The 27,495-nt window shown below is 34.6% G+C and overlaps 1 protein-coding gene and 1 long non-coding RNA gene across 18 annotated transcripts in view; both read right to left on the bottom strand.

Moving 5' to 3' along the window:
- The window catches only part of mark3a (MAP/microtubule affinity-regulating kinase 3a), an 88,116-nt gene extending 81,591 nt beyond the window's left edge, over positions 1–6,525 (bottom strand). For 9 of the 10 annotated variants that reach the window (XM_068224928.2, XM_005156628.6, XM_021480523.3 and 6 more), the window contains exon 1: positions 6,006–6,525. In XM_068224928.2, the coding sequence (XP_068081029.1) occupies positions 6,006–6,059 (54 nt within the window). In that variant the 5' untranslated portion in view covers positions 6,060–6,525. 10 annotated transcript variants of the gene reach the window in all.
- Positions 6,526–13,195: 6,670 nt separating this feature from the next.
- Positions 13,196–16,889, bottom strand: LOC108192020 (uncharacterized). Of its 8 annotated transcripts, none has more exons than XR_012388731.1 (8): positions 16,484–16,889; positions 15,580–15,731; positions 15,116–15,171; positions 14,138–14,322; positions 13,949–14,053; positions 13,810–13,866; positions 13,589–13,718; positions 13,196–13,496 (listed from the first exon to the last, which is right to left on the bottom strand). It is a non-coding gene; the product is annotated as an uncharacterized lncRNA (long non-coding RNA). The 8 variants fall into 8 exon arrangements; XR_012388730.1 differs by having other exon boundaries at positions 13,810–13,869; positions 16,484–16,740; XR_012388733.1 differs by having other exon boundaries at positions 13,595–13,718; positions 13,810–13,869; positions 16,484–16,717.
- Between the last annotated feature and the right edge of the window lie 10,606 nt (positions 16,890–27,495).

The raw sequence follows: 27,495 nt of genomic DNA, 5'->3' as shown, positions 1-27,495 counted from the left end.
TAAACATGGCCAATTTAGCATTGCAGTCAATCAACATCTGAACTTCCTGGAGCCAGCTCCCAAAGGCGAGGTGGTGAATTGCAGTTTCAATTACTTCCGAATTGGCTTCACAAGGGAGAGCGGGATGTTTTCGCTTGGTACAAACAGCTCTGTGGGGTACGCCGACTCTGCAATACAATTTTTCCACTAAATTCTTCATATTGTCCCACCGTTGTCCCAACGCTCACAGACTTTATGCAAAATGTTATACTACATAACCACAAACCTGATAAGACTTTCTGCATCAAAACACGAAGAAACGTAACCGCAGTAGTGCTGTGCACTATCTATCTAACCCTTTGAGATTATGTGCTGACTGACTGCCTGCCTGCCTGACTGACAGGTGCATGATGCTCGAGGCTAGCAAACAAGACGTAGCTTTCAGTTAAGATGAACACAGTTTCCATAATTATACTTTATTTATAGATAATGGTCTGTGGCTCTGCATATAGTCACTCTCTTGCTTGAGTTTGTAGCCGTTTCACTTTACTTCAGGATGCATTAATGCCGCTCTGTAGGTCTAATTGGAGACATTCATAAATATTCCTAGCAAATCTAATAAATGTTGGAGACATACTCACTACATAAATGCGCTAAATTGCATTTCAGCAATGTTTATTTGAGAGCACACAATAGGATCTGCGCTTGAGCTGCGTATATTTGAGAGGGCGAGCAAGAGGTTTTGTGCACAAGCAGAGGAAATCGAAGCGCAGAATTGCACATAAATATGATCACGACTTGTAATACTGCGCTCACGACATTTCTCCATTTGTCATTGAAATAACGCCATAAGTAGTTAGATTTGTGTAAAAGGTCTGCTACCTCAGCTGGAAAAACTCCCAGAGGAAACACTGAAGATGTAGGAGAGACTAGTCCTCACTGTTTCAAGTTATCCAGAGCTGTATGAATTTACAAATGTTGAATATCACAATATTATTAAATATTTCGATTCTAACAACACAGACAGTAATACTTTTGCACAATCAATACCCAGTTGATTCAGTCGTTTCACAGTGACAAAAAAAAGAGGACTCTTTTCTTCTTTTTTTCCTTGTCACCATAAAAGGCTGTGTGGTGCACCTCATGTTTTTAGAACAGAAAAGCAAGTTTGCTGCGATCGGCCCCTTGTTCAACTGCAAGACATTCTTGTTAACTTGTGGGATGATCACGTATGATCACACGCGCCTACAGACATATTTGCCAAAGAAGCAAAATGGAAGAAGATTATTGCTGTTTGATACAGACGTGCTGATGCCAAACCAGCGCTGATGCTGATCACCTCCTGATCTGCGTCATAAACACAACAAATAGGCTTTACCTTTTATTTTACAGCTTATAAAGCATGCAGGCACATTAATGCAATATCATATTTAAACAACAAAACTGTTTATAAAAAGTTAACATATGCGCATTGTCACTGGCTTTTCATCATGCAGCGAGAGAGAGGAAACCGTATAGCAAGAAATAATTTTTAAAATAATGATTTTTTATTAAAAATGTAAAAAGGTTTTGTGATATTTTCTTGCTCTGTTAAACATCATTTGGGAAATATAAAAAAATTATAATAATAAAAGGGTGGCTAATAATTCTGACTTTAACTGATATATATAAGATCCTATACATTGTATCATTTGTCACTGAATGACTTTCAGTGCTCAGCCGTCAGAAAGAGCGTGATGTCACTTGCGTGATGGCAATCATCAGACAAGCTGCTGCCAGCGCTCAGCAGTTCACTCCATTGAAGAAAGTTTTAGCTATAAAATGGGAGCCCTGAATACAGATGTGAATAAACAAGCTTCTACAAGTAAGAATGTAGATGAAACAGTTGATAAGAGAGGAAAAACTAATGCAATGGTGTGGAAGTGGTTCGGCTTTCTAAGTTTCGATAAACTTATAGTATTGGTGCTCTGCAAAATGTGCGGGAGAGTGGTGCCGACTAGCAGCAGGAACACATCAAATCTTTTTCACCTCATGGAACATACTGAGAGTTAGAAGATGAGGCATCATAAAAGTTAAAGCCAACTTCCCTGACACCGAAACCAGCGGTGTTGGAAGAAAAGGCAATGAAGCAAACACAGATGGCTATGAGGCGCCATGCAGAATATAAATCAAACTTTAATTATTAACACACACATAAGATGTGCTTATACACCTATAAATTACTCGCATATAAACCTATACTATGTTCAAAACATGTATGAAACTTGCGCATAATATACATATACACTTGATGTATGCACACACCCACGTACATAAACTTGATCCTTGCATATACTCCCACATTAACACATGCACATACATATAAACTCGATCCTTGCATACCCTCTAATTAACACTCACACACACAAACTCGCTGCATGCTGGTATATCATTCGAGCAAACTTACAAAATACAACAAACATATTTATCAGGAATCTGGTTATTGCAAAGCTTATGAAATAGAAAGAATGTGATTAATAGAGTTATTAAATCTGTTAAATAATGAAAAAGTGTTATATGAAATATTAGTCTATATAAAGACTATATAAAATATAGGGCTGCTCGATTTTGGAAAAAATCATAATCACGATTATTTTGGTCATAATTGTAATCACGATTATTCAAAACGATTATCAATTGAAGTCAAAATTATTAGCACTCCTGAGAATTTTGTTTTTTTTAAATAACTATTTCCCAAATTATGTTAAACAGAGCAAGGAATTTTAACAGTATTTCCTCTAACATTTTTTCTTCTGAAAATCTTATTTGTTTTATTTTAGCTAGAATAAAAGCAGGTTTAAATATTTTGAAACCCATTTGAAGGTCAATATTATTAGCGCCCTTAAGCAATATATTTTTTGATTGTCTGCAGAAGAAACTACTGTTATACAATGAATTGCCTAATTACTCTAATTAAGCCTTTGAATTGCACTTTAATTTGAATGCTTGCATTTTAAAAAAACATTTAGTAAAATTTTATGTACTGTCATCATAGCAAAGATAAAACAAATCAGTAATTAGACATGATATATCAAAACTATTATGTTCAGAAATAAGTTAAAAAAACTTATTTTCATTAAATGTAAATTTCATTTCTCGTCGTTTGATTAATGATAAAACAGGCAGCAGCATTTCACACTGTCACTTTAATGGTTTCTCTTTCACGTGTCTTTTGATTCTCAACTGGTTTGTTTATTACGCAAATGAGGGTTATAATGAATAATCACTAATCACCGAGTTTTGAAACATATTTGACCATTAAAGCGCTCACGTTAAGATTACTTAAATGTCTGCGCTCCTCTGCTCGTCTCAGTGTGCGAATGAGACCGAATGCTGACCTCGTGCTGATGTGTGTGCGTGTGTTGCACACACACATAAGCACGCGGTCTTTCGCGCTTTGGGTATATGATGCAATAATCGTTTATCTCGATTAATGGTTTTTCATAATCGTTAGAAGCCATAATCGAAATCGGATTTTCGATTAATTGAACAGCCCTAATAAAATATATAGGAACTATTTTATGTTAAACCTTTTCATTTAATTAGGTAATTACATACACAAATATAAATAGACAGATAGAAGCAATTAAGGATGTTCAAGATGAAAAAAAAAGTTATAAGAGCCTGGAGGTATTAAAGACTTTGCAAATTCAGTTTGCAGACATTTGTAGGTGCAGACATGTATTGTGTGCGTTCTTGGCAGTTATTTTCCTGTCTTTTTAATATTGTCTATATCGCTATCTGTATTATATGGTATCGACCTAAATTAAGAAATGTATCGTGATATACATTTTGCCATATCGTCCAGCCCTAAAACTGGTACTAAAATTGTTTTAAATTTGGTTTTGTAGTTCGGGCCCAAACAAATATTTGTTTCATTTTTTTTTTTTTTTTGTCGTTCTAGTTCATTTGATTGACTTTATTGAAATCAGTGAATATTCCTTCATTCATTCATTTTCTTGTTGGCTTAGTCCCTTTATTAATTTGGGGTCGCTACAGCGGAATAAATCGCCAACTTATCCAGCAAGTTTTTACGCTGCAGATGCTCTTCCAGCCACAATCCATCTCTGGGAAAGAAATCAGTGGATAGATACTATTAATGTATTTATTGGGTAAAATAAAATTACTACATTTTACTGTAATTGGTCTCCATCGTTGTCCCCATTGATGCAATGTGCCAAATAAATATTTTCATAATTTGTAATTGATTTTGTTTTTGAAACTTTAATACTAATTTATGGAATGCTGGATTTTAGTATGGTTAGTACACTGTCATAGCCATAAATTCAATGGTACTATAAGTTTCGGCCAAGAATTTTTATTTTGGTGCATCCCTATTTAATACAGTTTTGATTATTCTGTTGTTTTATGTGATAGCTTAATCTTTGAAAGTTTAAGTACACAGTTTACAATTAGAAATTTTTTATTTTTCACATTATTTTGTACTATTGTATCACAAGATGCTCTTCAGTCCTTTAGCTGAACTGCAGCGGTGTGCCAGATCATATAGTCCACAACAATACTCGTGTACATTTTTATATGATGAAAAATTTTATATTACAATATCAATGATATATCAACGTGATGACATATGGCACACACAAACCTCTGTGCATTTATGGCTTTGCACACCACAACACCAGTCTAAGATAAAGAACGGCAAATCAGCCTTAAATAACAATATAAAAACTAAAACAAAAGCTACTTTCATGGTATAACAGTGGTTTGGTCACAAGAAGTCAGACTTATTTTCAAAAAACTAATGTAAGACATGAAATCCACAGTTCAATGACAGCTCCGGTGGGAAACAATGTAAACAAACTGAAACAGAAATAGTTCGAAAACAGAACAAGAAAGACAGCAGAATAAAAAGACAAATAAATGACAGAACAAGACAGACAGACAGACAGACGGGCGATAGATAAAGAGGAGTTACAACAAAACAGCTGAGAAAATGACAAATGAATGACACAACAACAGAAATAGGATGACAACAATTGGGGAACAACAAATTGACAGAGACACAGACAGACAGACAGACACAAAAGAGCAACAGACAATTTCACACACACACATGCACACACAATAAGCAAACAAAGAATGACAGTTAGGCATGCGGGCGACAGACAATACCACACACAGATGACAGAACCAAACATGCATGTAGTTTATGATAAAATTACAGACAGACAATAACCTAATGTGAAACATAAGACAGAATGATAGAACAATAGATGGACAAACATACACCCAGATGACTGAACAGGCACACAATACGACATACAATGAAATAGTCAGCCATATATTAAGAAATATGATCCAACTACAGATACAGTAAAAGATTAGATAAACAATAAAATATTTGCAGAGGGAAAAGTCAAATACTGTAACTTGATGCCACATCTACAGGCAGCTTTACCTGCAGTAGAGCGCGTGCTTACGTCACCTTCCCTTACTGCTGACGTATGACCAGTAACCTGTTGGACGGACTGACGCCAATGCGCAATAACTGCCTCCTATCGGCGCATTAAAGATGCAAACCCACGCACTGTCACTCACTAAGTGTGCAGGATTTTAGCTATCAACAAGCATAAAACAGCATATGTTGCACTCATTAAGCAGAAAAGCAGCCAAATTATCAATGGAACCCATGCGTCACTTCAGCCGGTGTTCCATCTGTCCAAAGAATGGCACAATACACCTAATCCACTTAAAACACTGTCAGCACAAAAAACACGTTAAGATATGCGACATTGCCCTTTATGCTGCACAAAATGTGTCGAATTAATGTAGACTTCAACATAATTTTGATCAAATCGGCGGTCTATATAACGTTATGTTAGGCAGCTCACTGGGTTTTGATACTTGCTCTGCGACGTGACACGATCAAAATAACACGTATGCGTGATTAATCAACACATGATTGGGTCAGTCGGCAAGTTAATATCGATTATTAACCAAATACAATACAAAAATAGACTACTTACGTTTTCAGCCTTCCGTTCATTGACGGTTGGCAGGGGGGCTCTCGTTGTTGACATCGCAATCACAATTTAAGCAGCAGATTTTGCGGTGAAACAAAGAGGGGGATATATGATTGACCGATAACACGCTTGGTCAATATCATTGATTTGCTTCTGCAGTTAAAAACAAAGTGGTTAAAAGTTTGGGAAAAATATCCAGGACGCTCGATGACGTTACTGCGTTTGATTAGCGATTAAAAGCTATCTAATAAATAGCGAACGAGATCGATTAAAAAAAATACTTTAAAGCATGAAGTCGCTGTCTGCTTCATATTTAGGATGTCCGGTTCAAGTAAAGATAAATAAAATTGCACTTCTCAGGGCCTCCGCTGCGATCTTCCTCAAAGAATATCTGCTCATCAACGATTCTTCAAACGGATTGTCCGGCAACGTTACATTCAGTGGTGAAGGCAGATGCGGATAAAGCGGATGTTTAGAGGATTCGGTGACACGGGGAGAACGCGCTCGTTGACGGCTCCATTCCACCCGAACATCCGCTTTTGTCGCCTCTTCAAAACGAGATCCAAGATGGCCGTCTAACAGCGCAGGAGTTTCGAGCCGAGCCAAGAGAGAGACAGAGGAAGTGAGGAAACAGACGGATCCCTCTGCTCATTGGAGACCATCGTGTCCCTCATGGAATTGTAGATATTCTTATGGAAAAAGGGGGGAAACTTCGTCATAGCATAACAACTGTGAAATACCCTGTACTGTATATGGTAAATTAAGACAAATACTCAGTACAAATACATGAGGTGGAAATTAGATTTATTAGACAAGTATTAGTCAGACTCAGAAGGTAGTAATGTGACCAAATATTTATTGCTGCAGACCTCATGCATGCATTTCTAATGGGGAAAACGAAGTCTGGCCTTTCAAAATGTCATAGCATGTACTGAGTACATGTCAAGATAATTGACTTTAAACATTTATTGTGATTTGTGTAAAAAATTATATTATACATTTTAAAATTAAATAGCACGTTGGAGAAATCATTAAACTATTTAAAAAACGCATGAACACGTAAATTAATTGTTAAAACATAATTTACGTGTAAACGCCTTAGTTCCAGACGTTTTAATGTTCTTCTTCTTATGGGGTTAATGGCGGTTGGCAGACCAACTTATATGGTGCATTTCCGCCACCTACTGGATAGGAGTGTGGAGCGCATAATGTAGGAGAAGCACGAGTACAAAAGATATATGATACGAATGGAGGGATGAGATTACCAAAGGGAAGAGAGAACAGGAAGAAGAGTAGGAGGGGAGGAAAAAAAACAGTTTAATACGATATAAATTTTTAATTTCTTATGTTATGTTAAGTTATTCTTAAATTCTATTAATCAATTTTGTTTCCTTTAAGTAATTAATTAATTGCATTATTATTTTAACTTGATTTGAACCGTTTCCTAATAGGGTCTGAAATGGTAAATTTTTTATCCCATAAATGCTTAATCCTTGAACTAATTGACATCTCTGATTTTCATATGCCACACATTCTGTAATTACATGTTCTAATGTTTCTATTTTCCCGCATTTATCACAACATCATCCTGTCTTATGCTTCCCTATTCTAAATTTATACTGGTTTAGCAAACAATGACCCACACGCAACCTAGTTATCACCACATCATTCCTTCTATTACCAAACTTATTTCTAGTACCACCCACACATCCATGAATATTATGAATATGTCTGCCTTTTTCTCCATTATCCCACTCCCTCTGCCACATTCTACCTGTTTCTTTTGCAATTATGTTTTTTACCTCTGACTTACTTATTTTTATTTTTATTTCTATTTGATTATGTTGTAATGCTTCCTTTGCAAGTTGGTCTGCCTCTTCATTACCTACTTCTCCCATATGACCAGGAATCCACAAGAAGCTTACAAAAAGTCCACCCTGTCTGATTCTAAATACATTTTGCATGATCTCATTCATTATGTCCTGTCTTGCCTTAGAAGTTCAAGTAATTGCAACACGTTCTCACTCCCAACTCGTCATATACTGACGCTTGGTCAGGAACCCTCGGCGTAGGTTATTGACGCACAGGGTACCCCTTTAGCGTCATATTTAGACGTGCAGGGATTCCCTATAGAATATGTACCTGAGCCTGAGGCGTCATAGGGAGACGCTGGAGGCTCGTATAATTACCAATAGATGTCAACGTAATTTTTAAAACCTGATTTTACGCCTATTATCGCAGTTTTCTTATTTTAAAAATATGTAATTTTTATTTTATTTAATTTTATTTATTATTTTATTATTTTATTTATAATTTTATTATCATCCCTTCACGGTGAGTTTAACGCCTTTCTGCTATTGGTCAAACTGCATCAGCGCTGAGTTCTCAGATGAGTTCAACTGTCAACATTAAATAGTGTGTTAATGCTGCATAATGTATTTTATTGGAGATTAGTTGGTGTTTATAAATATGTTATCATTTACTTCAAATTTAATGAGTGAAATTATACTCGGTTGCCCAGTTTAGGGTAACTATGCCTAATAAAACTTTGATTCATTCATATTATTATTATTTATTTTTTACTTTAAAAAATATTACATTTCAAGTACTAAGTTTAAAAAATGTTTTTGGCTGATTTTTTTCATTTTAAATGATTTATTGATGTTCGGGTCATTGTATGTGGCGATCTATTTTTTACAGTCTATGGTCGCGATCCCAAGGTTCATTGCGATCCCAAGGTTCACTGCGGTTTTCCACAAGGTAAGTAAAAAGTAAACGAATAAAGACGATTTGTTGATAAAGCATGTACTGTAAACTAGCGACGTTATCTAATTACATCAAGTTCATTTATTAAAAAAATACTTTTTCTTCACATATAACGTTGGTCATGCATAGCTTAGAACAATATATACATTTTAAGATGAGGAACAGTGTTACCAGATTGTTGTTTTCCACAATAGAATTCGTGCAAAATCTATATATAATATGCAATATACAACTCTAATAATACAAATGTATTCATAATTGTTTCAATATTAAAGCAAATCAAGTGTTTCCAAAGGTTTAAAGGCTACATTGTAAAAACAATTATTTTCCATGCCTTAAAACACACACACACACACACACACACACATATATACACACACACACACACACACACACACACACACATATATATATATATATATATATATATATATATAAACTGTATATATTTTTTTATTATTTATTTTTTATAATATGGTATAAGTCTGTTGAGAAAAGCAAAACTGCTGGGCATGTAATTGATTATGCCCTTATTTCAGTAGTAAATTTACCCATTTCAAGTAAAAGTATTTGAAGCATAACAAAAGCTCAAGTGTAACTTAAGCTGATGTATGTCACATAATGAATATCATACACTATTACCAGTATAATTTGGCCTTTACCAATTTATTTAATAAAAGAAAGAATCTATCATCTCTAAATTGTGGTAAAGAGGCACAACAAGCTGTCTTCATTGTCAAATATTATGTCAGTCATGATGGTAACGGTAAAACTCATGGATTACCTGGCACCTTCTCAGAAATTTACCATTGATCATATGTATTACAAGTGGCTGGATTGTTTTTAACACAAGCAACGTTTTTTTAAATCATTATCTTAAACAGATTAAGGATCATTTTGGATTACACTTACATTACTTTACAACTGCTTAATGCAGTACTGATGTATCTAGTAGTTAAGTGGGTTTAACTAATGTCACATCTGTTTTTATTCATTTCAGATGCAGAATCTTTTGACATATGAATTCATCTTGACTAAGGGTAAGGTTTTTGTTCAGAATTAATCATTATATAAAATCATTGTATTTTCTTTGTTAATATGTACAGATTTTAAAAAGAATGTACTTTCTTTTAACAAAGAACTCTTCACAGCACTGCATTTGAACAGTCACAACCCCACAGAGCAGCACAACCGCCCCACTCATGATCAGTGTTATGGTGCCATTTTAAAGCTGGAACCTCATCTTGTGTACAGCAAAGGCAGAGCTGAAAATTCACTGTTTGTCTTGTATTGTGTGGTAAGTCATAGTTTTATTAAAAAAAATATATATATTTTATTGCAACACTAAGTAGTCTATTCTGTGGTCAATATGATATAAAGGGCCTAAAATGGGACTGATGTGATCATTGTTTTGATTTCTAGATAAGTACTCATGGGGCTACACATGCAGCTGAAGTTAGCTTCATTGAGTAGGACATTTCTTTCAGTATACTCTTAAAAAGATTCATCCAAAAATGAAAATTCTGTCATTAATGACTCATACTTCACTTGTTCCAAATATGTCTGAGTTGCTTTCTTCAGTTAAACACTAAAATATATATTTTAAAGAAAGATGAAAACCTGCAAACATTAACTTCCATAGTATTTGTTTTTTCCTACTATATATGTCAATGGTTTCAGCTTTTCATCTTTTTTCAAAAAACCTATTTTATGTTCAACACAAAGTAACTTGGAAGTTTTTAAAAAAGGTTTACAACCACTTGAGGGAGAGTAAATAGTGAACTATTCCTTTAACCCAATCTAGTTGACTTTACTAGAAAATTGTATAGAAACCCCTTACATTTTATACAAGGTACAACTTAACAGCCGTACTTGAATTAAAATATTACTGTAAGTCCAAGAAGATTGTAAAGGTTCTAAGTTAATTTAAAGAGGGCTGTTTACTTTCACTACATTGTAAAAACAATGTTTTAGTTGATGAGGGCTGTTTTAGTTTAGTTGTGTAAAAACATAAAGGGTTTAAGGCAACAGGTTTCTATGCAGTTTTCTAATAAAGTCAACTAGTTTGGGTTAAGAGTGTAATGGGTTACAGTAATAGCAGTGAATCATGCAGGCATACAATAAATTTTTAGCCATGTAAAGCAATAAGCTTGTTATAATTTAGAAATATTTTTAGGGTGGAGCACAGTATGCTGTTGTAGTTTTCATATAATTAATGAGTCAAACATGAGATGTGTGTTTTAAATTGCAAGAAGTAAATTAACAATGTTCATCAAGATTCAAATCTTGCATCTTATATTTTTTAAGGTTTTGGCCCAATAATACCCATATTCTGCTATTTAAAAAACATGCTGGAATTTGTGTCAGCATTCCCTTCAATGAAAACTACAGCAGTGGACATCAGTGGTGATAATAATGTTTGAGAAGGATAAATGTGTTCATAATGAGAAGTGCAGTCACTATCCTGATCTCTGAGTGTAGAACTGACAGATCTACTTGGAATACATGGAAACATGCTAGAAATGTTTAACCTATTATTATTAATGACACTTTACATATATAAATAAATATCCCTGAACTTTCTAAATGAAACCTAACCATCATTCTTTGTTCAGTAATGATATTGTGCACTTCTAATACTTTACAGTGGCAAGACCTGGAATAACACCTGGGAGCCCTCCAGGAATTCCTGACACTTTACGCCCAAGTCTCCTCATGCTAACCGGATTGCAATATGACAGTCTAGTCAGCATAAACACCTGGACTCACCAAGCACACTTTGGTTCTCAGTGTTTTTTGGTTCTGTAGTATTTTTTAAAAACAGCTTTTATTGACTTGATCAGTATATATCAGACTATTATATCCAACATTATTTATTGAACATAGCATAGGTAATAGTCTTGCTGATATTCTCTCACTCATTTCTCGTTTGAAATGTGAATACTTTTTCCTTTTCTACGGGGCTCTACTCATCCCCTTTGAGTAAAAGGGCAGTTAACCTATGTAGATGTATTATCTTCAACATGGACAAGAAATTGTATTGTCACATGTACAGTTGTGGTAAAAAAAAAATAAGCTGGAAAATAAGCTAAACATTAGTATCCTCTTTAATCACAAGTTATTAGCAATAGTAATCTATGTTCATCACAAATATTATGAGTTCAGAATTCTGGAAGTGTGTTTCATTAATGGTCATCATGTGATGTTTAATTGTTTTCACTTTATTTGAAATATGGACAAAAGATCTTTTAAAATATGTAAATGTTTATAAATATAACCTTTTTCAAGATGTATTTGTTTGACAACCACTCTTTATCTGACTATTTTTACTTTCTAAATCTTCAACTGTTTGTGTAACAGTATGTTTTGATGACAAATGATGAACTTGTGTTTAATAATGACCACATAATGTCTTTGTCCTGGATGTGGGTTAATTTGTTAATTATTTTCTTTATGATCAAATGGTTGTAAGATTTGCTGCATTGTAAGAATCATGAAAATAGTGAGAAATGAGGTAACAATGACGAAAAGATATCCTTTCAAATGTTGTGAATAGTTCAAACCACCAAATGATTAAAATACATAGTCAACAACCAATAAAATAAAAATGCAAACCTTTAAATTATCTAAACTTGAAGTAAAATAGTTCTGTGCTGTACTTATAAGTTACTGTTAAGTTTTATGTCTACCAAAAATACAAATTTTATTTTCATTCATTAATTTTCTTTTTGGCTTAGTCCCTTTATTAACCAGGGGTCGCCACAGTGCTATGAACCGCTAACTTTTCCAGCATGTTTTTATGCACCAGATGCCCTTCCAGTGGCAATCCATCTCTAGGAAAATATTTATTATTTTTATTTTTTATCTTGCATTCAATAAAACATTATACAAAGATTATTAATTTTCAGCATAACAACAGTGGCACTGTTATCTCACAACAAGTACAGCAGTTTTTTGTTAGACATTCTAACAAATGAATACAAATGTTTCAAAGTAAAGACAAAAATAAAAGGAGATTATTATAATATATATTTTTTAGAAAAATCCATGAGGACCAAATCAATACATCAGATCTTTGATGTAAATCATAGGTTAATTTTTCCAGTGGTAGAAGTCTGATTGCCTGACTCAGCCACATATTGGCTGTAGGTATCTGAGCAGTTGACCATAATAATATACATTTTATGGCCAAGTATATGCAAAAATTAAATTTATCATAAAAATGTATCATAAAATTTATATTTTAAAAGCTCTTGATGTCATTTAATGTTATAATTTAATTTTAATATAGAGTTCCTCAAATTGTTATATGTTGTAAGCAGTTAGGCATACAATAATGCTCTTAATTTACAACACTGATTGATTTTAGAGGCATGCATACATACTGTACATATCTATGTATTTAAAAAAAAAAGAGACAACAATTTGGTTATAGATGATGAAAATTTATTTTTTTACAGATTTTATTACATGCTTTAGATTCAGGGTTAAGGTCATCCTCTTCTGGATTACAGTAAAAGAAAATCCACAGTCAATGTCATACTCATCAGCTGGAGCTTTATTTAAAAAAAATGTCTGTTCACTGCTCCAGCCAAAACTTGCAGGTACCTTGCAGGTCTCTAGACTGCACCATTGTATTGTTGTTTATTTCTCAGTTATTTTGTTGCTTTCTGAGAAGGATGATCAACAGACCTTTTAACCCCTCTTCGTTTAGGCCACATGCCGAATCTTAAAAGAAGAACACAACAACATTAAAATATATTAGTATCCTTTGGACTGGGTAACCGTATGCTTTATGTGCCAAAAATACAAATACATACCAGTACTTTTTATATTATTATTTATAGTGGTTGGCCATCTCTGCCACAATAATCCGCTGCTTCTCCTGAAGAATCCTGACTAGCAGGATGATGTTGAACACCCTCATCTTTGTTGCTGGATCGACAGAGTCTGAAATATATTCATAAAAAGAAAGTTGTATTACAAGGATTATACGTCAACTTTTAAAGAATCAACACTGACAGAAGTCTAGTGTACATACCATGCCATATGACGAAGACATCCATATCACTTCTGTTTTTTGTTGTCTTTGCGTCTGCTACTGAAAAAAAAAAATAACAATAATAGTAACACTTACAATATTTCATGACTACATGTAATATTAATAATAATTTCCTCACCTGCCCTCTCCTCTACATCACAGACCAAAGTCTTCCAATTGGTTTCCGGTCACTGCCAGTTCCATGGATTGTGTTTTGCAACTTGCTTTGCAGAGCTGTTGCAGTCTACAATAATAAGCAATCAAAAATCACAATACTATTTAAATAGGTTACTGAACATCTAAAACAAATTCTACTGGATGCAGTTACCTTCTGAAATCAACAGGTCAGCGAGATGGCCAAATTGTTGAATATCCGCTAATTCCAGCACATGACCATGAGAGTTACAGTAGCATGTCTGGTCACTCCAATCCTATAGAAGAAATATTGAACTGTTCAACCTCCTTCCCAAGAGTAAAACCACACATATCCTGGTATGCCTCACTCCATTTCACCTGGTTAACATATACAAAAAAAAAAAAAAAAAGTAAACCAATAAGTTTTGGCATTTACCTGTAGATCAGTTTAAGATAATCATATAGTTCATCTATCTCAGATTTAAACTCATGTGCTTAGGCATGAAACACACTAAAATCATAGGCTTAAAGATGGTGCTGAAACTTTGGACAGCTTTTTGCAACTCTTTGGAGGTAGTGTCATTAGTTGATGGAGTCCACAAATCTTCCTGCCAATCCTTAATCCTTAGCTGTAAATACACCTTCAAAAATGCCAGTGTTTGAAAAAGGAATGAAACAGTACAGAACAAGTGCATAACAGTTTCTATCTTCTAATCTAATTTTACTAGGTGAACATCAAAGAGCTGTTTTCTTGTTAATTTAGTTTCAATACATACAGTTTAAAGTACCTCGTTCATTCTTGAAATGGTTATGCTTATGGTTAACATCTACTTAAATTGGCAGTATATCTAGTGTGGAAGCAGGACAGATGAAGGACTCTTCCTTGCAAATACTATCCACCTTGTATTGCACAGACTCCCACTCAAGAATATCTCAGAAAAATGTCTGCTGAGATCTTAGCAGTCCATTAAAAATAATTATACCAACATCTTTTCCACCAATGGAAAGACTATAAAAATATTTTAGGATATATTAATACTTGCATGACCAAATCTGAGATAAAAAAAGGCCATCAGTATGGCTTAGTTTAAATAAAACCAAAATTTTACTCTAGCCCACTGTCACCTAGGTCTACAGATCCAGGGACTAATGGAAACATTAAAGTACACACCAACAGTCACTGGAGCAAGGCCTTCTCACAGTTGGGAAGATTGGAGTTCCTATGAGCTGTACCAGATAAAAACCACAAAAAAACTTACATTTATAACTTATCCTAAGACTAGTAGACAAGCAGCATAAGCAGACTTCTAATTTCCTAAACCCCAATGTGGACAGTTGATGGCCTATAAGGTGTCATAAATTCAGACAAAACAAATTACTTTCTGAAAAAGAAAAAAATGGTTGGCCACTATCAACACCCAGAACAAATAGTTTTAAACAGTTAGGCCACAATATTTTGTGAGCTTATACTGTAGTTTATAATGTTTTGCATAAACAATAGTAATAGTAAAACTAATGCGTCTCTTTCTGTTATTACAATAGTAGTGAAAGAATACATGCATTTCATCTTATACAATCATATATGCCTAAACAATGTAGATATTTAAAATACATGCAATGAAAAACTTCACTAACCCTTGACTGATTCCAGAGTGGTCTTGGCCTTCTTTACATGGTGGTGCTTCCAGCAGATCATCAAGTTGTCATCAATACTTGAGGTTATAATTGAGATCTTGATTATCAATCTGAGTATCAAGGAATCACTCATGGTGATAGGCAGAAACAGGCTGAAAGACACAAGAATTAATCAAACAAATACAAATGTGTTAACAGAGATAGAGAGAGAGACAAGTGCAATTTAACGTATAGACATTGGTAAAGTGACTTTACTTTTTGCTTATTAGAAAACTAAATTGGATTTTTAAAGTAATCTAAAGAACCTGAAAAAAGCAAAGAGAAAATATTCATATCTGAACAATGAACACCTAATAATTTACACCTGTAAGTTTTATATATATATATATATATATATATATATATATATATATATATATATATATATATATACACATATACACATATACATATATACATATATATACATATATATATATATATATATATATATATATATATATATATATATATATATATATGTGTGTGTGTGTGTGTGTGTGTGTGTGTGTGTGTGTTTTTTTTTAAGGCATGGAAAATAATTGTTTTAACAATGTAGCCTTTAAACCTTTGGAAACACTTGATTTGCTTTAATATTGAAACAATTATGAATACATTTGTATTATTAGAGTTGTATATTGCATATTATAGATTTTGCACGAATTCTATTGTGGAAAACAACAATCTGGTAACACTGTTCCTCATCTTAAAATGTATATATTGTTCTAAGCTATGCATGACCAACGTTATATGTGAAGAAAAAGTATTTTTTTAATAAATGAACTTGATGTAATTAGATAACGTCGCTAGTTTACAGTACATGCTTTATCAACAAATCGTCTTTATTCGTTTACTTTTTACTTACCTTATGGAAAACCGCAGTGAACCTTGGGATCGCAATGAACCTTGGGATCGCGACCATAGACTGTAAAAAATAGATCGCCACATACAATGACCCGAACTTCAATAAATCATTTAAAATGAAAAAAATCAGCCAAAAACATTTTTTAAACTTAGTACTTGAAAAGTAATATTTTTAAAGTAAAAAAAAAAATAAATAATATGAATGAATCAAAAGGTGCGTTCGACTTCATGCAGCGCTGCGCAGATCGATCGAAATCTGTCTTAAAGCGGTGCATTCTGGTTAGAAATCTTGTCCGGATTGATGCTGCGCCGACGCCACGTGACTGTCACATGTGGCATCAAAGTACCGCGACAGCGCTCCGAGATCAGACGGCAAACTCAGACCATGCAGCTTCTGAAGAGCGACTGCAGGAGCTTTGATGACGACACCGATATTACACGATTGGCCGAGTTCACCACATGACAACAAACACGTGTATTTCGGGTTTATAATTGGACAAATTCCGATTCAAAAGTTTCAAAACAAACAATTCACTTTTCACATCCTCTCTATCCTGTACACATCTTGCTTATTAAAAGACTACAAATATTTTACTGCAGTATCATCTTTTGTTAAATAATCTGGTTATAAAGGTTAGCTTGTTTGCACAGGTTTATTTTTTAACTTTTTTATACAGACTATTTACTGCATTCATCTCCATGAACGATTTAAATGATATATTTTAGTGTATATTTTAGTGAATAACCTAAATATGAACTCAAATAAGTCTTACAGACTTGAAATAAGAAAATCATCATCATTGATCCTGCCACCCTAAAGCTCTCTTAACAAATTAAGTTAAAGAACTATTTTATTAAATAATTATAAAATGGCTTTATTATTATAATATAAATATATATTTTATTTTCTGTCTAGCAGTTTAAAGGCTACCTGCTCTTTCTGGGAAACTCCTACATCGCTCACTTATTTTACCTTTTGTTCTTTTCAACACAATCTTTTTGGATTAAAATGCTTTTTTGAAAATTCATTCATTATCCAAAATAATGTCATTTATTAAGACCTAATCAAAACACCTTGTTTTGCTTTTTACATGGGAAATTTCTATATCTATAAATGTACATATATGTAAACCCTTTTTTAGCAGATGTAAACAAGAAGTATTAGCCTAAAGATTGATGTTTAACTCCTAGAATTTATGCTTATTGCTTTGTATTTAATAGACCTGTTCGTTTTTATGTTTATATTAACCTCTCATTTCCTCTTATTTCTCTCATGCATTTGTTATATATTTTATTCATAATTCTCTCTTATTGTTTAAAAAGGAACTACAGTTTGAAGAGCCTGTATTCTGTTTTATTTGTAAATGTTTTGTTGTTATAAATAAAAATAACAAAAAAATATGATGACGCCATGTGATCAATCATCATGACTGCAACAACTTTGAGTCCCGAAGTGTCCAGCTGTCCGTCTTGACGGCTCCGTTTTCAACTCCGCCCCGCCTGCGCTCGGCTAATCTCGTTGATCACCGGCTGCAGCTGAGCTTCATGTCGAACGCACCTAAAGTTTTATTAGGCATAGTTACCCTAAACTGGGCAACCGAGTATAATTTCACTCATTAAATTTGAAGTAAATGATAACATATTTATAAACACCAACTAATCTCCAATAAAATACATTATGCAGCATTAACACACTATTTAATGTTGACAGCTGAACTCATCTGAGAACTCAGCGCTGATGCAGTTTGACCAATAGCAGAGCGGCGTTAAACTCACCGTGAAGGGATGTCACGTGGACCGAAGTTTATTCATACAGTAGTTTCGACCCAGTTTACAAACGCTTTTCATGAACAAAATAAAAATTACATATTTTTAAAATAAGAAAACTGCGATAATAGGCGTAAATCAGGTTTTAAAAATTGCGTTGACATCTATTGGTAATTATACGAGCCTCCAGCGTCTCCCTATGACGCCTCAGGCTCAGGTACATATTCTATAGGGAATCCCTGCACGTCTAAATATGACGCTAAAGGGGTACCCTGTGCGTCAATAACTTACGCCGAGGGTTCCTGACCAAGCGTCAGTATATGACGAGTTGGGAGCAGGTGTGCCGCAAGCCTACGTTTGAGTGAAGGTTTCGGCCGTTAGATCGCCCCCTGGGGGCTGGCTGCAGTACAAGTCATAAAGCCCGTCTCCTCCGTGTTAATGAAGGAGACTTGAGCCCAAATAAAAAAAAATATTACCCTTGCAATAAAATGTCCCGAAAGATAGTTCTGGTCGATTAAGGCACTGGTTATTGTGCTGAAATAGGTGCAGATCTTCATTTTTGTAAACAGTTTGTTTTTATCAGTAATTTAATGCTGGGCGTGTCATCGTGATTGACAACTGTGATTGACAGTTTCTCAAAGCGCGGCGTCTGAGCTTCGGCAGGAGACTGAAGTAGACTGAAATGTTATTATTCGATTTCTGTGTTATTTTACCATGACAAAATGAGTTCAGCAGTAAACTATAGTTTCTGACATACATGATCCTGGTGGAACACTGTTTATTCGCTAAGTTCAGGGCTTTTTTCGGGCTTTATTAGTTTGCTGATACACGCCTAGCCACCCAGATAGCAAAACACAGTTCCGGCTAGATTCTCGCCTGCCGGAGACTTATCTCTTAGAGCTCAGACTGACTAATGTTACCTCTGCTGGACCTACTCCAGATGCCTGGACTCACTACCCAATTCCAGCCCGAGTCAATCGAGCCAGATGCGACGGCCGAGCGAGCAGGCGCTGCCGCATGCGAGCCGGAATCAGCCCGCGACGCCGCGAGTAAGTTGTGCGCTGCGGCCTGGAGCTGGCGCGATTGAATATATAAAACCCTCATATTTGTTAACGTTATTACATCCATTTGTGTTGATATGACAGCAAACGCATGCTGAGAAGTTCGGGGGGCGTAGTTGATTTTACATAAAGCGTTTGATTGGAAGCTCGACTCTGCTCATTTTCGCGGCTCCTCCTCTGGCTCCATCAGACAATCCTTCTGCGCATGTCTGGCTCCAATTTCAGCAGTCTTTTGCGACAGTTTGTGCCCGTCAAGCAGGCGTTTTGCCCTCAAGGCGTTCAATGGGAAAAAGGGCTGTCGCGTCGTCCATATTTTTTACAGTCATTGGTTGGGAGTGAGAACGTGTTTTCAACGTTCCATTCAGAAAGTGATAAAAACAGATCCAGCCACTAAAAAGCATTTTCTTTTTGTTTTAGACACCATTTCATGCACTGTTAAACATGTTAAAGCAAGTTGCAAGTGAAAATCTATGTCTCTGACTGAGTTTGCATTACTGCTTATTTTGACCTCTGCTGGCTGAGAAAAGCTCATTTTCAACGTTCAATTCAGAAAGTGATAAAAACAGATCCAGCCACTAAAAAGCATTTTCTTTTTGTTTTAGACACCATTTCATGCACTGTTAAACATGTTAAAGCAAGTTGCAAGTGAAAATCTATGTCTCTGACTGAGTTTGCATTACTGCTTATTTTGACCTCTGCTGGCTGTGAAAAGCTCATTTTCAACAATCAATTCAGAATGTGATAAAACCAGATCCAGTCACTAAAATGCATCATTCTTTTTGTTTTAGACAACATTTCATGCACTGTTAAACATGTTAAAGCAAGTTGCAAGTGAAAATCTATGTCTCTGACTGAGTTTGCATTACTGCTTATTTTGACCTCTGCTGGCTCAGAAAAGCTCATTTTCAACGTTCAATTCAGAATGTGATAAAACCAGATCCAGCCACTAAAATGCATCATTCTTTTTGTTTTAGACAACATTTCATGCACTTTTAAACATGTTAAAGCAAGTTGCAAGTGAAAATCTATGTCTCTGACTGAGTTTGCATTACTGCTTATTTTGACCTCTGCTGGCTGTGAAAAGCTCATTTTCAACATTCAATTCAGAAAGTAATAAAAACAGATCCAGCCACTAAAAAGCATTTTCTTTTTGTTTTAGACAACATTTCATGCACTGTTAAATATTTTTAAGCAAGTTGCAAGTAAAAATCTATGTCTCTGATTGAGTTTGCATTACTGCTTATTTTGACCTCTGCTGGCTGTGAAAAGCTCATTTTCAACAATCAATTCAGAATGTGATAAAACCAGATCCAGCCACTAAAATGCATCATTCTTTTTGTTTTAGACAACATTTCATGCACTGTTAAACATGTTAAAGCAAGTTGCAAGTGAAAATCTATGTCTCTGACTGAGTTTGCATTACTGCTCATTTTGACCTCGGCTGGCTCAGAAAAGCTCATTTTCAACGTTCAATTCAGAATGTGATAAAACCAGATCCAGCCACTAAAATGCATCATTCTTTTTGTTTTAGACAACATTTCATGCACTTTTAAACATGTTAAAGCAAGTTGCAAGTGAAAATCTATGTCTCTGACTGAGTTTGCATTACTGCTTATTTTGACCTCTGCTGGCTCAGAAAAGCTCATTTTCAACGTTCAATTCAGAAAGTGATAAAACCAGATCCAGCCACTAAAATGCATCATTCTTTTTGTTTTAGACAACATTTCATGCACTTTTAAACATGTTAAAGCAAGTTGCAAGTGAAAATCTATGTCTCTGACTGAGTTTGCATTACTGCTTATTTTGACCTCTGCTGGCTGTGAAAAGCTCATTCTCAACATTCAATTCAGAAAGTAATAAAAACAGATCCAGCCACTAAAAAGCATTTTCTTTTTGTTTTAGACAACATTTCATGCACTGTTAAATATTTTTAAGCAAGTTGCAAGTAAAAATCTATGTCTCTGATTGAGTTTGCATTACTGCTTATTTTGACCTCTGCTGGCTGTGAAAAGCTCATTTTCAACAATCAATTCAGAATGTGATAAAACCAGATCCAGCCACTAAAATGCATCATTCTTTTTGTTTTAGACAACATTTCATGCACTGTTAAACATGTTAAAGCAAGTTGCAAGTGAAAATCTATGTCTCTGACTGAGTTTGCATTACTGCTTATTTTGACCTCTGCTGGCTCAGAAAAGCTAATTTTCAACGTTCAATTCAGAATGTGATAAAACCAGATCCAGCCACTAAAATGCATCATTCTTTTTGTTTTAGACAACATTTCATGCACTTTTAAACATGTTAAAGCAAGTTGCAAGTGAAAATCTATGTCTCTGACTGAGTTTGCATTACTGCTTATTTTGACCTCTGCTGGCTGTGAAAAGCTCATTTTCAACATTCAATTCAGAAAGTGATAAAAACAGATCCAGCCACTAAAAAGCATTTTCTTTTTGTTTTAGACAACATTTCATGCACTGTTAAATATGTTTAAGCAAGTTGCAAGTAAAAATCTATGTCTCTGATTGAGTTTGCATTACTGCTTATTTTGAACTCTGCTGGCTGAGAAAAGCTCATTTTCAACGTTCAATTCAGAATGTGATAAAACCAGATCCAGCCACTAAGATGCATCATTCTTTTTGTTTTAGACAACATTTCATGCACTGTTAAACATGTTAAAGGAAGTTGCAAATGAAAATCTATGTCTCTGACTGAGTTTGCATTACTGCTTATTTTGACCTCTGCTGGCTGTGAAAAGCTCATTTTCAACGTTCAATTCAGAATGTGATAAAACCAGATCCAGCCACTAAGATGCATCATTCTTTTTGTTTTAGACAACATTTCATGCACTGTTAAACATGTTAAAGGAAGTTGCAAATGAAAATCTATGTCTCTGACTGAGTTTGCATTACTGCTTATTTTGACCTCTGCTGGCTGTGAAAAGCTCATTTTCAACGTTGAATTCAGAAAGTGATAAAAACAGATCCAGCCACTAAAAAGCATTTTCTTTTTGTTTTAGACAGCATTTCATGCACTGTTAAACATGTTAAAGCAAGTTGCAAGTGAAAATCTATGTCTCTGACAGAGTTTGCATTACTGCTTATTTTGACCTCTGCTGGCTGAGAAAAGCTCATTTTCAACGTTCAATTCAGAAAGTGATAAAAACAGATCCAGTAACTAAAAAGCATTTTCTTTTTGTTTTAGACAACATTTCATGCACTGTTAAATATTTTTAAGAAAGTTGCAAGTGAAACTCTATGTCTCTGACTGAGTTTGCATTACTGCTTATTTTGACCTCTGCTGGCTGAGAACAGCTCATTTTCAACATCCAATACAGAATGTGATAAAACCAGATCCAGCCACTAAAATGCATCATTCTTTTTGTTTTAGACAACATTTCATGCACTGTTAAACATGTTAAAGCAAGTTGCAAGTGAAAATCTATGTCTCTGACTGAGTTTGCATTACTGCTTATTTTGACCTCTGCTGGCTGTGAAAAGCTCATTTTCAACGTTCAATTTAGAATGTGATAAAACCAGATCCAGCCACTAAAATGCATCATTCTTTTTGTTTTAGACAACATTTCATGCACTGTTAAACATGTTAAAGCAAGTTGCAAGTGAAAATCTATGTCTCTGACTGAGTTTGCATTACTGCTTATTTTGACCTTTGCTGGCTGAGAAAACCTAATTTTCAACGTTCAATTCAGAATGTGATAAAACCAGATCCAGCCACTAAAATGCATCATTCTTTTTGTTTTAGACAGCATTTCATGCACTGTTAAACATGTTAAAGCAAGTTGCAAGTGAAAATCTATGTCTCTGACTGAGTTTGCATTACTGCTTATTTTGACCTCTGCTGGCTCAGAAAAGCTCATTTTCAACGTTCAATTCAGAATGTGATAAAACCAGATCCAGCCACTAAAATGCATCATTCTTTTTGTTTTAGACAACATTTCATGCACTTTTAAACATGTTAAAGCAAGTTGCAAGTGAAAATCTATGTCTCTGACTGAGTTTGCATTACTGCTTATTTTGACCTCTGCTGGCTGTGAAAAGCTCATTTTCAACATTCAATTCAGAAAGTAATAAAAACAGATCCAGCCACTAAAAAGCATTTTCTTTTTGTTTTAGACAACATTTCATGCACTGTTAAATATTTTTATGCAAGTTGCAAGTAAAAATCTATGTCTCTGATTGAGTTTGCATTACTGCTTATTTTGACCTCTGCTGGCTGTGAAAAGCTCATTTTCAACAATCAATTCAGAATGTGATAAAACCAGATCCAGCCACTAAAATGCATCATTCTTTTTGTTTTAGACAACATTTCATGCACTGTTAAACATGTTAAAGCAAGTTGCAAGTGAAAATCTATGTCTCTGACTGAGTTTGCATTACTGCTTATTTTGACCTCGGCTGGCTCAGAAAAGCTCATTTTCAACGTTCAATTCAGAATGTGATAAAACCAGATCCAGCCACTAAAATGCATCATTCTTTTTGTTTTAGACAACATTTCATGCACTTTCAAACATGTTAAAGCAAGTTGCAAGTGAAAATCTATGTCTCTGACTGAGTTTGCATTACTGCTTATTTTGACCTCTGCTGGCTCAGAAAAGCTCATTTTCAACGTTCAATTCAGAAAGTGATAAAACCAGATCCAGCCACTAAAATGCATCATTCTTTTTGTTTTAGACAACATTTCATGCACTCTTAAACATGTTAAAGCAAGTTGCAAGTGAAAATCTATGTCTCTGACTGAGTTTGCATTACTGCTTATTTTGACCTCTGCTGGCTGTGAAAAGCTCATTCTCAACATTCAATTCAGAAAGTAATAAAAACAGATCCAGCCACTAAAAAGCATTTTCTTTTTGTTTTAGACAACATTTCATGCACTGTTAAATATTTTTAAGCAAGTTGCAAGTAAAAATCTATGTCTCTGATTGAGTTTGCATTACTGCTTATTTTGACCTCTGCTGGCTGTGAAAAGCTCATTTTCAACAATCAATTCAGAATGTGATAAAACCAGATCCAGCCACTAAAATGCATAATTCTTTTTGTTTTAGACAACATTTCATGCACTGTTAAACATGTTAAAGCAAGTTGCAAGTGAAAATCTATGTCTCTGACTGAGTTTGCATTACTGCTTATTTTGACCTCTGCTGGCTCAGAAAAGCTCATTTTCAACGTTCAATTCAGAATGTGATAAAACCAGATCCAGCCACTAAGATGCATCATTCTTTTTGTTTTAGACAACATTTCATGCACTGTTAAACATGTTAAAGGAAGTTGCAAATGAAAATCTATGTCTCTGACTGAGTTTGCATTACTGCTTATTTTGACCTCTGCTGGCTGTGAAAAGCTCATTTTCAACGTTCAATTCAGAATGTGATAAAACCAGATCCAGCCACTAAGATGCATCATTCTTTTTGTTTTAGACAACATTTCATGCACTGTTAAACATGTTAAAGGAAGTTGCAAATGAAAATCTATGTCTCTGACTGAGTTTGCATTACTGCTTATTTTGACCTCTGCTGGCTGTGAAAAGCTCATTTTCAACGTTGAATTCAGAAAGTGATAAAAACAGATCCAGCCACTAAAAAGCATTTTCTTTTTGTTTTAGACAGCATTTCATGCACTGTTAAACATGTTAAAGCAAGTTGCAAGTGAAAATCTATGTCTCTGACAGAGTTTGCATTACTGCTTATTTTGACCTCTGCTGGCTGAGAAAAGCTCATTTTCAACGTTCAATTCAGAAAGTGATAAAAACAGATCCAGTAACTAAAAAGCATTTTCTTTTTGTTTTAGACAACATTTCATGCACTGTTAAATATTTTTAAGAAAGTTGCAAGTGAAACTCTATGTCTCTGACTGAGTTTGCATTACTGCTTATTTTGACCTCTGCTGGCTGTGAAAAGCTCATTTTCAACAATCAATTCAGAATGTGATAAAACCAGATCCAGCCACTAAAATGCATAATTCTTTTTGTTTTAGACAACATTTCATGCACTGTTAAACATGTTAAAGCAAGTTGCAAGTGAAAATCTATGTCTCTGACTGAGTTTGCATTACTGCTTATTTTGACCTCTGCTGGCTCAGAAAAGCTCATTTTCAACGTTCAATTCAGAATGTGATAAAACCAGATCCAGCCACTAAGATGCATCATTCTTTTTGTTTTAGACAACATTTCATGCACTGTTAAACATGTTAAAGGAAGTTGCAAATGAAAATCTATGTCTCTGACTGAGTTTGCATTACTGCTTATTTTGACCTCTGCTGGCTGTGAAAAGCTCATTTTCAACGTTCAATTCAGAATGTGATAAAACCAGATCCAGCCACTAAGATGCATCATTCTTTTTGTTTTAGACAACATTTCATGCACTGTTAAATATTTTTAAGCAAGTTGCAAGTAAAAATCTATGTCTCTGATTGAGTTTGCATTACTGCTTATTTTGACCTCTGCTGGCTGTGAAAAGCTCATTTTCAACAATCAATTCAGAATGTGATAAAACCAGATCCAGCCACTAAAATGCATAATTCTTTTTGTTTTAGACAACATTTCATGCACTGTTAAACATGTTAAAGCAAGTTGCAAGTGAAAATCTATGTCTCTGACTGAGTTTGCATTACTGCTTATTTTGACCTTTGCTGGCTGAGAAAACCTCATTTTCAACGTTCAATTCAGAATGTGATAAAACCAGATCCAGCCACTAAAATGCATCATTCTTTTTGTTTTAGACAGCATTTCATGCACTGTTAAACATGTTAAAGCAAGTTGCAAGTGAAAATCTATGTCTCTGACTGAGTTTGCATTACTGCTTATTTTGACCTCTGCTGGCTCAGAAAAGCTCATTTTCAACGTTCAATTCAGAATGTGATAAAACCAGATCCAGCCACTAAAATGCATCATTCTTTTTGTTTTAGACAACATTTCATGCACTTTTAAACATGTTAAAGCAAGTTGCAAGTGAAAATCTATGTCTCTGACTGAGTTTGCATTACTGCTTATTTTGACCTCTGCTGGCTGTGAAAAGCTCATTTTCAACATTCAATTCAGAAAGTAATAAAAACAGATCCAGCCACTAAAAAGCATTTTCTTTTTGTTTTAGACAACATTTCATGCACTGTTAAATATTTTTAAGCAAGTTGCAAGTAAAAATCTATGTCTCTGATTGAGTTTGCATTACTGCTTATTTTGACCTCTGCTGGCTGTGAAAAGCTCATTTTCAACAATCAATTCAGAATGTGATAAAACCAGATCCAGCCACTAAAATGCATCATTCTTTTTGTTTTAGACAACATTTCATGCACTGTTAAACATGTTAAAGCAAGTTGCAAGTGAAAATCTATGTCTCTGACTGAGTTTGCATTACTGCTTATTTTGACCTCGGCTGGCTCAGAAAAGCTCATTTTCAACGTTCAATTCAGAATGTGATAAAACCAGATCCAGCCACTAAAATGCATCATTCTTTTTGTTTTAGACAACATTTCATGCACTTTTAAACATGTTAAAGCAAGTTGCAAGTGAAAATCTATGTCTCTGACTGAGTTTGCATTACTGCTTATTTTGACCTCTGCTGGCTCAGAAAAGCTCATTTTCAACGTTCAATTCAGAAAGTGATAAAACCAGATCCAGCCACTAAAATGCATCATTCTTTTTGTTTTAGACAACATTTCATGCACTCTTAAACATGTTAAAGCAAGTTGCAAGTGAAAATCTATGTCTCTGACTGAGTTTGCATTACTGCTTATTTTGACCTCTGCTGGCTGTGAAAAGCTCATTCTCAACATTCAATTCAGAAAGTAATAAAAACAGATCCAGCCACTAAAAAGCATTTTCTTTTTGTTTTAGACAACATTTCATGCACTGTTAAATATTTTTAAGCAAGTTGCAAGTAAAAATCTATGTCTCTGATTGAGTTTGCATTACTGCTTATTTTGACCTCTGCTGGCTGTGAAAAGCTCATTTTCAACAATCAATTCAGAATGTGATAAAACCAGATCCAGCCACTAAAATGCATAATTCTTTTTGTTTTAGACAACATTTCATGCACTGTTAAACATGTTAAAGCAAGTTGCAAGTGAAAATCTATGTCTCTGACTGAGTTTGCATTACTGCTTATTTTGACCTCTGCTGGCTCAGAAAAGCTCATTTTCAACGTTCAATTCAGAATGTGATAAAACCAGATCCA

Source organism: Danio rerio, chromosome 13 (assembly GCF_049306965.1).
Source record: "Danio rerio strain Tuebingen ecotype United States chromosome 13, GRCz12tu, whole genome shotgun sequence".
Classification (NCBI taxonomy): domain Eukaryota; kingdom Metazoa; phylum Chordata; class Actinopteri; order Cypriniformes; family Danionidae; genus Danio; species Danio rerio.
This window is presented reverse-complemented; position numbering and strand designations above follow the sequence as displayed.